This window comes from Hippocampus comes, unplaced genomic scaffold, assembly GCF_001891065.2.
Source record: "Hippocampus comes isolate QL1 unplaced genomic scaffold, H_comes_QL1_v1.1 scaffold30, whole genome shotgun sequence".
Classification (NCBI taxonomy): domain Eukaryota; kingdom Metazoa; phylum Chordata; class Actinopteri; order Syngnathiformes; family Syngnathidae; genus Hippocampus; species Hippocampus comes.
Genome location: NW_017805705.1, coordinates 92,041 through 102,230, shown reverse-complemented (window position 1 = coordinate 102,230; position 10,190 = coordinate 92,041). Strand labels below are relative to the sequence as shown.

General features: G+C 44.1%; 1 protein-coding gene across 1 annotated transcript in view; it reads left to right on the top strand.

Annotated features, from left to right (window-relative positions):
• Positions 1–9,258: 9,258 nt before the first annotated feature.
• Positions 9,259–10,190, top strand: part of zbtb7c (zinc finger and BTB domain containing 7C) — a 5,601-nt gene continuing 4,669 nt past the window's right edge. The window contains exon 1 of the mRNA XM_019882791.1: positions 9,259–9,275. Coding sequence (XP_019738350.1) covers positions 9,259–9,275 — 17 coding nt within the window. The remainder of the gene's footprint in view (positions 9,276–10,190) is intronic.

Below are 10,190 nucleotides of genomic sequence, written 5' to 3'. Positions count from 1 at the left end.
TATGTGTGTGTGTGTGTCCCATCTATTATTAATATGACAGTAATACATGATGTAACCGTGTCACGTCCGTCCTACGGGAAGTAAAGTTCAACCTCCCTATTTTTTCAGATTTTATTTTTTTTTGCATTTCCAAGAAGACGCTTGGTTATTGTCATCGATGACATCATGCGCGTGGGATGCGCGTCCAGTTGTCATTCCAATTTAGTTTGCGTCAACTGAATCAAAAAAATAAATACAGAGACAAATAAATGATGACATGGGACGTGTGCGATCCAAAAATGAATCGACTTGCGCTGACCTGATTGAAATTTTGCGTTGCTTCACCTCATCACATTATTTCTGTTACTTTCCTTATTTTTTACTTGAGTTGGCGTGAAGTGGTGTTACTAGACTTGACTTGATGTTATTTTGATTTAATTTACTGAACATAATTTTGCCGCATTTGGCTTTAATTAACCCCCACTGTTAAGGTAGTTGACCTGATTTATTTTGAATGTACTTTACTTGACGTGACTTCATGCTAGCTGACACCAGTTATCTCGCATTGATTTCATTTTACTTCATTTGCCACGACTCGACATGAGTTTTCTTGATTTGCGCCTGACTTCGAGTGACTTAACTTCATTTCAAGCAATCGCATTGCCTAATCTCCATCGCCGCGTGTACTGATTTGTCGCTCTCGTGTAACTGTATATCGGCAACCCGAACATTGGAAACACCTCTAGGGAGGGATGCAGTGCGATTGTACTCCGTCGCAAACAACCGCAACATGAAACATTGCCATATTTTCACACGGCTCTTGTGTCAGATCTCGCAAGATTGCGCAGGTACAGAATCAAGTGGACTCACGAGACATGTGAGAGGAAGAACAGTGGAGGTGTGTCTCAGTGGAGGTCAATTATGGACACCGTCCAGTAGACATAACCACACTCACTATAGACTTATAGATACACACACACACACACACACATACACACACTATGATGGACTCCAGTTGGCTGATGGGATCGGCGCTGGCCTTTTGTCTTGGGCCTTCATGTTTGCACAATCTGCGTCGGCAATAGTGTGCGACCTGAGATCCACTCGCCGCATGACCTGCCACCCTGTTCGAAAATCATTCGGCTGCATTTCAGTAAATATGAATTTGAGCGCACCGAGTGTTGTTGTTGTTGTTGACATTGCAACCACAACTTGCGCATGTGTGTCCTGCGCATGGCAGTTAATTTTTTTCACTGCCCGGTGGGGAAGTTGTGATTGAGAAAAGTCAACTCTGCCTAGTAACAAATGACATTTTTTCCCCTCAATCAATGTTGATTCGTCCTTATCTCTATTTTTGAGCCACTGTTGGTTTACAAAACAATAGAAAAGCAACTATGTCAAATTCCACTCATGATCTTACTATTGCTCACTTCCAACCATGTTTTTCATCGCACCTTTTACGCACACGGCTTTCTTCCGGCCTCTGATTTGGACAAAACGTTGATGGCACGCACTTGACGCGGCGAACATTTAATCTATAAATTGAATGAGAGTTCCTTATAGCTCATAGAGGATGAAAAAGGAAAAAAAAAAATCATTTTTATGATTCACTGTGTAAGAAGTGTGGCCTGAGTGTGTCTTAGCATGCCACCATCAGCTCTGTTTCTGCGTGCATGTGCATGTGCATGCGTGTCGGCCCTCCTCCACTCCCCCGTACGGGAGTGAAGTCCAGGTTTGCTTGTGTGGAGTGGGGCTGGCTGGCTGACTAAGCCGATGAATAGAGGATCTAATGGGCGGAGGCTTGAAGAGGCTGTCGTGGGTGGGAGGCCCAGGCCCAGCCTGCCTGCGTGCCAAAAAAAAAGCTTGGATTTGTGTACACGCGCATTCCTCACCCAAAAACACAGCCGTCGACTGGGAGGCGAGCCGATCGAGACACATTTATCTTCTCTTCCTCGTCACATGTCACCACTTCCCCAAAAACCGTACCGGCGATATTTTGTCTTTCAGAAATGCAGTTCAATTTACATACAGCCGTCGACTGGGAGGCGAGCCGATCGAGACGCATTTATCTCCTCTTCCTCGTCACTTGTCACTATTTCCCCAAAAACCGTACCGGCGATATTTTGTCTTTCAAGTAACACACATTCGAAACATAGGCAAGGAGTGGGCTGTCAAGTTTCACGGCCAACGAGTACTTAGTTTGTGTTGTGCTTCATTTTGCGGATTTGTTGAAGGGTATGCGCTCAAAAATCATTTGACTTTGAGTTGTGGGTTTCTTAAAATAGTCGATGTAATCTAGTCTCCAGGTATATCATATCTGATCATTTTGCATTTCACTATGCTGAGGGATGGCTACTAAAAATGCAACCGATGTAGCTGACTATGTGTTTGAATGGACCTTAATTTCATTAGTAGGTAACTGAATAGTTCCTTAAACTCAAGCCTTTTTATCTGTATTCAGTTTGTCCTGAAGTGGTTTCTGAAACTATATGTTTATATTTTCACAATAAATCCAACTAGAAATTCAATTAATATGTACAATTAACGGTGTCAATTTTAAGATTGAATAAACCACATGTAATGTAGTATTTTAATACGCAATGTTGTTGTTGAGGAACAGAAATGCGGTTCAATTTACAGTTTCTTTCAGTACGTGTACTCATCTGTAAACGTTTTTTTTTTTAAATTTGTACTTGCCTGCCTTGTTAACGACTGTCGTATTTTTTTTGTATGTATTTTAATCACGTTTCTAAGTTCGATTCTTTTGAAACAGCGAGCCGAGCTTCGCTGCCGCGTAGAAAACGACGACGACTAAGAGGGAGGCATAAAAGCAAGCGTGATTTCATAATGCTCTGTAGAAGAAAGCCGCATTTCGTGAATAAAAGTGGGTGCCACCTACCTGAGAGGAGAGCGAGTAAGCGCGTGCGTAGGTTGGCCTCGCTCGGCCCGCTCATGCCACGCCATCGCCTCACGCCTCGATCCACCCACCCGGGCCTCCGCCAGCTCCAGTTAGCATGTTAGCAATCTCACCAACACCTGAAACGGGGACAAATCGGTGTCAACATTCTGCCATTTCTTCCATTTTTGTTCTGTTTTACTTTTGATTGTCATTTGAAGTTTCACAAAATGTATGAAACAAATAAAAATTCATTGTTCAAAAAATATTTTCATGGGTTTCAAATTGAAATTCAAAGTACGCAGACTTCCCCCCCCATGGCCACCTTTTAAATCGGCCTGGATTTCTTGTTGAATAGAACTGTAATCCTACTTTCAATGGCGCCTTCATCCAGATGTACATCAAAATGCGCTGCTAATTGGTGGAAATCAACCTGCGGTTGGGCCACAACATATTCCTTCGCTTCACAAGTTTGTGGCTTGAGTAGTAAAAGTAAGCTAATTAGTTCATAAGTTCATTCACAAAAAAAAAACAAAAAAAAAAACATAGGCTTGGGCAGAAGTAATTTGTGGCTTACGCGCGGGTTAATTGCGCTTGCTCTCAATGAAAGGGCGCTCATTTTCCACTGGTGGTGTGTATCTTACTGTTATGTGGTTGCATAGATTCCCTGGAAACCTGCTTGCAAATTAAAACGTCCCTGGTGGAGGTAATGAGCAGACGGGTGAACAGTGCATCCAGTGCAATTAATGGCATTAGGCAGACATTTATTTTAATTTTTTTAACCATTTACCTCATTAAACAATATATGTGTGCATGTATCTGTATGTGTGTGTTCACGTGTGTGTGTGTGTGTGTGCATGCGCACTTACGCCCAAAATAGTTGACCTGTACCGCATGTGTGAGCACTGCAGTGCTACTCTAGTGTGCGTGTGTGTGTGTGTGTGTGTGTGTGTGTGTGTGTGTGTGTGTGTGTGTGTGTGTTTGGTGACAGGCATGTGTCTGGCCTGCCCTGCAGCCTGACTGCTTTTAATTAGGAGGTGGCATGGTGCCTCAGGGCTCTCCTGCTGATACACACACACACACACACACACACACACACACACACACACACACACACACACACACACACACACACACACACACATACACAGTACCTGAAGGCAGACAGAGGCTGTCTCACTATGACAAAACCTGGTCCTCGTTACGCGCACACAATTGCAGTAAACCAAGCCAAAGAAAAAGCGACAATTCACCTGCTATAGGTTCACTGAAGTCTTGTGATATCTGCTTACCTCTCGTTGAGTGTCATCCATTTTTAGAAGATGAGAAAAAGTACTCTGATGTATCGGACAATCATCTCCAGCCCTTCCCCTAATGAATCTGCTTTATTTTTTTGTGTTGTGGTTTTTTGTTTTTTTTTTAATTTCCAGAACAGTAGTGATTTCGGAAATGCGAGTTGTCCATCCCACAGTGACCATTTCTGCTTGTGCAGTACAATAGTCGTGTGACCCGAACAGAGAAAAACATGCGTTTGGGGTCAAGGCTGCAAACAGGAAATAAGCATCCATGTCTGCCGACATCTTGTCCACGACTTTTTCGTCTGGCTCATCCTGAGCTCCTCACTTCATAATTACAATGGTGGCCGTATGTCATTTTAGTCTGGCCTCCTTCTTGTTTTGCAGCAACCCGATTGGTCTTGCGAGAAGTGAGCGTGTTCGGCGTCAAAGTAACACACAGGTCGATGGCGCCATTAAGCCTCCAAGCTTGCGTCGGTTCATAAGAAAGCGCTCCGCGCAGGTGCCACTTAGGGCGCGAGAATAGCCAGGCCATCTTATGTTGTTTTTCTGGCCGTCTGGCCGGCCTGCTAGCAGTTAGTGGCTAACCCTCCGTTTATATATACTGGATGCCAGTGTGAGTCGGCCGCAGCGGTGTCACTCAGCGGGAGCTGGGGCTTTGTCGTGGAGGGGAAGTGGGCTCGCCGTCTTGTGTGTGTGTGTGTGTGTGTGTGTGTGTGTGTGTGTGTGCGGGCCAGCTGGACCACGGTCACACTGTGTCAGTGCTGTTGGACACAAAGAAATATCTCAGGCATGTTCACATTTGCCAGGTTTGTTTCAGACCAAACACACTCCGCTGACATAACATTGATAGCGCGCTTTGTTTGATTCATCAAGTGTCCAAGATACCATCTGCCCAAAACCGATCCCCCTTTCGAACCAAAATCCCAAATTTTATCTCAAATGATATCAATTTTATCGCACGCCCCGGGTAACAGGTGCGCAGGTGAACAGACACTTCTGCCACCTGCTGGAGACTAACAGAAACTGAATCATGACACCCGCGCTACCATTTAGACCTGTTTTTAGGTCATCTGAAATGTAATTGAGTGTTTCACACTAATTTGGCAAGGGTGTCCGTGGAGTGTAATCGAAAACGACTTTGGTCCACTGGAACATCGAGCAGACACGGTGCGGTCAGGCAAATTCATCAACACGCGAAACTAGACTTGGTCCAGGCCGAACGCAGTCCATTTCTTTGTGACCAAAATGTCAGATGCGTCAGGGGCGCTGCAGCTCCGTGAGCGGTCTTCCACATGCTAAACGAGACTTGCCCAGGCACCATAATGAAAATGCGCCCTTCGACCAAAATAGGACCCACGGGACTCTCAAGAATTCTTCTTCTGGAGAACTTTGCTGATATCATAGCTAGCGTTCAAAACTCTTTCAACTCAAAACCAAAAAATGTTTTGTTTTTTTTTTTTAATCGTCCAAGTGACAGCTCCTATGTTGAAAAAGTCGAGGGACCACTTCATTTCTTTTTTGTTTGCATAAATATAGGTCTATGTTCAGTCAAGACCCACATGCTTTCAAAATAAAAGTTGTCAACATTTTCATTGAACAAAATGCCACTAATCTCGTGTCACATTGTGATAAAAAAAAAAAAGAAAATCCCCAAAAGTAGTTTTAAATTACAGTTATGTTTCCATCTCTATGCCGTCAGACCTGCCAATAGAAAAGGCGAAATAGTTTTCCCCGAGTCTCTCTCTTTCTCCTTCTCTTTTTTTCTTTTCCCTTCGGCCGCCTCCCACCATCTCCCCAAACAACCCCTCGGAGTTCCGATGCCCCCGGTCCCCTCGAACACGACTAAAAATTCATTTTTGTCTGACCTAAATCAGAGGGTGTCTACGCCATGGGGCTTATTACACGGTGCACATACACTTGTGTTGTGGAGGAGGATGGGGTATTATTATCTTTCAGCTACCCACCCTGCTATAAAAACTAGCGGTGCGACATCTCCGCAGCGCAGTGCTGCTGCTCGGCCCTCCCCTCCCTTTCCTCTCCCCGGCGCTCCTTTCACACAGACACACACTCACAAACACACATTCATACACACACACAACCTGAGTCCCTTGCTTGCCTTCACACACTCTTAACACACTCACTCACTCACAGACCCGACAACCTGCGCTAAACGGCGGATTCGCATTTGGATTCTCCTCACTGGCTTATTGTTTTTTTTTTTTTTCTTGTTGTTGTTGTACATTTTTATGAATGGGAGCTTTGGTTGATTCAAAGACTGATTGATTGACAGTGAAAAAGGGGGAAATGCTGAGAGCTCACGCAAGGGCCGCCAGAAGTTCACACTAGTCGGGACTGGACAAGAGACAATCAAGGTAGGTGCCGCATAAAAAAAGCTTTTGTCGTTTTTTTTTTTTTTTTTTGTCCTGTGTGTTTGTGAGATAGTTGGCGTGAACAAGCGTGTTGAAGAACACGTGTGCGCATAGTGGTTGTAGTGAAGTCCGTGCCGCCTCGACGGGTGACAGAGGTGTTCATGACTTAGGTTTGATTTTGTTATTTTTATTCAACCATTTTTTCCCCCCAATTACTTGTTTATTATTTCCATTTAGTTAAAATGGTTGATTTTTTTTTTCAGAATGACTTTGGTCGTTATTATTGTCATTTTTCTGTCGCCGAGCCACATTTGGAACCGTTTCAGCTTTACGTTATAATAACACGACGCTTGATGATCTTTCAAACCAGAGTGAAATATGCAAAAAGGGTTGGAAGCGGCACGCGAGGCGACTGTTGACGTTTTTGCGTCGTGTACTTGTCGCACGGAATGACTGTTTACGGGCTCCTTCTGTTTGACACGGCATTATTATACAAGAAAAAAAAAAGTCGATCACTAGAATGTTTTGGCTCTGTCACAAGCCCACCCAAAAAAGGCATTTTTGACCAAAATAATTTGATTTGAATCTAAAACATGCATTTAATTTGTGTTTTATTCTGAGTGATGCAGAGGAGTCAAATACAAGTGAAGCTCCGCTCCAATTAAACAGTAGTTGTGGTCAGGCGTAAACTTCCGATTTCCCACGTAACCGTGCTGTGACTGACAGCAATTTGTACACAATTGGAGTCTCCCGTGTGCACAGACAACATCCACAGCAGCTCAAATGTTCTTTTAATAAGGTGGGGCGACAAAGGGGGGGCTGACAACAGGTTGCTTTGGCCTCTCGCCGTCAACTTTTGCCTCGTAATGAATGATTCCCGGCCGACACTAGCCTGACAGCGTTTTTAGTCGTTTAAGCCAAAACGAGGGTCTGCTTGTGACATGGGCGGATGATTTGCGGGGCCTGGCTGCCCAGTGTCAGGACCTCGTGGTGGTGATGAGTCGAGCATGGAGGAGGAAGAGGTGGAGGTGACACTCTGGCGGACATGAGGGGGTCGCTTTAACAAGTTGGATAGACTGTCACTGAGAAGCTCGCTCTCTGGGGGGGGGGGGCAAGTTAGGCAGTGCCCCACCAGAGCCCAAAACCTTGACGGCAATAGCAAAATGAGTACAGAATGCGTTTGGCTTAATTAGCACAGCCTATGTCTAGCAGCATCCGCGTTCCAGCTGACTCTCTCTGTCCTTTATCTGTTGTGTTGTGTCCTCGGTTGAGCCCCCCCCAACCCCCAGGCTGCTTGGGAAGCAGCATAGTAAGCGTGGCTGCGCTAACATTGTTTTTTGTTTTTTTTTTTTTTTTTTGTGATTTGCCCCCCCCCCCCGATATAACAACGATAATAAGGGGCACCGATGATTGCACCCTGTGTCGTCAGCAAATGGAAAAAGCACAGTTAAGTATAGTATGACTGGGGTCAAATCGTTGCAGTGAATGAATGAATGCAGAAAGAAAATAAATACGTTCAGCCATAGGGGCATTTATGATTGTGCCGCTCGATTTCTGTCCAGTAACAAGTGGCCACATCAACCAAGATTTGACGACACTGAAAAACAAAATGGTGTGTTGAATTGACTCCATTTTATTTGGTCAAGTGATTGCGCAATAGAAAATCATTTAGATTCAGATGCAGTTGTTTCAGTCGATTAATAACTGAGTAAATTCAACACCCCATTATGTTCAGTGTAGTACAGAAAAAAATATATTGCTACATTCTAATATGCAGTTTGGGAGTCAATATTAGTATTTTGCAACCAAATTTGAAGAGCAAAATAAAGGTTCTCAAAATTGCACTACAGTGGATCATTTTCAAAAATAAATGTAGCTTTTACTAAAAGACCACGCAACTCATTCAAAACGACAAAGTTTAAACTGGAATTGATATTGTGTTGCAAATTGAAAATTTGTAGACAACAAAATAAAAAAAAAAACGCTTCAATGTGAATTGAAGAAATTTTAAATAGTTATTAATTTGAAAAAAGCCGACCAATTGTTTATTTGTTGTGTAGCCCTATTTTTGGTTTTTCATTAACCTGCAAAAAAAAATTGCTCCTTAAAATTAGAAAGTTCTAACTCTATATTGTTCCGCAAACAAAAAAAAAACTATTTATGAGCCTCGAATATGAATTTTAAAACGTATACAGCGACTAAATTGTGGCATTGCATAAGATGTTCTGAGTTTCTGTTCTTGTCAGGTCACGTTACACAATTCTAATTGATCACTATTAACTCTGCCGAGCAACCGGAAGGACTGAGAATCCAGACAGACATAAACAAAAAACATCATTTGACATAATGTAATTGATAACAAGTTAAAAATGACATTGCCAATTATGCTAACGGCCTCACAATCTTTTCATCGGCTAATGGCGCTGTTGTTGATTGACCCTACGAATTCTACCAAGCGTCGTTGCCAGCCAAGAGAACCCGAGTTTCCCATAACGATTTTATATTGAATACAGAGTGGTGATTAAACAAGTCGAGTCGCCGCCCTGGCGGCTAAAGGCTTAACAAAGGCGTTTGGCTAAAGAAACGTCGTCGACGGTGGGGAAGCCGCGGCCGCAACGCCAACCCTCCCCACCCTACCGTATGTCTATGTGGCACATGCTCTTTAGATCCTCACCAAGTTGTAATTAGGGGCTGGCCAGTGCAAGCCAGAGCAGGCATGCAGTGGGAGCACGTGTACCATCATGGGGGGGGGCTCAGTGTATGAGGATGGACTCGGAGCAAACAAAATGACAGAGGATTGCGCCTCCCAGTCGGGCTTGGCTGGCTCTGACTTTTTATTGTTTGCCTTGGCGGGGGCCTCACAGGGAGGGGCCCCTCCTCTGCTGTTTGTGCAACCTGTTAGGGAACTTTTCACAGCACCATTTACCCACGCTTTCACTTTTTAATGGAGGCCGACGCGCACATGCTTGACATACTGTTAGACAAAGTTAACGGGTTTGTTGTCTCCTCTGAGAGTGTGTGTGTGTGTGTGGGGGGGGGGGGCACTCACACGGTTGTACTGTAGGCGCTGATACCAAAGTCACACAGCCTGTATATTGTGGCAGACTATGAAAATCAGACTGCAAGAGTAGTTAACATTTTTTTGGTCACGACTGAAACGTTCAGCAACGTACACCGTTCCCAAACGAATCATCGAAATCAAGTATCAAGTATGCTCGCTCCAAATTTCAACGTGTGTGTGTGTGTGTGTGGACAAGGTGTGTGTTACCAGAGTTAACAGTTGATGTATTAAATCTATCATGTAGTGTGTCTTGTCAGTGGACAGTTGCTCTTTTGTTGTCCTTTTTCCCACGGGGTGTTTGCACAGGCTCGAGGGCTTGTATCCGGTTCAGCCACGTCCTCTGTGGACCTGTTAATCACTCGATCAACGGTGTCAACATAGCAACCATTCCCTAGCAACAAGACAATAAACTAAGACGTAGGTGTGTGGCCGCAGGTGATGGCAGACTATGAAAATCAGACTGCAAGAGTAGTTTACATTTTTTGTCACTATTGAAACGTTCAGCAACGTACACTGTTCCCAAAACAATCATCGGAATCAAGTATCAAGTATGCTCGCTCCAAATTTCAACGTGTGTGTGTGTGTGG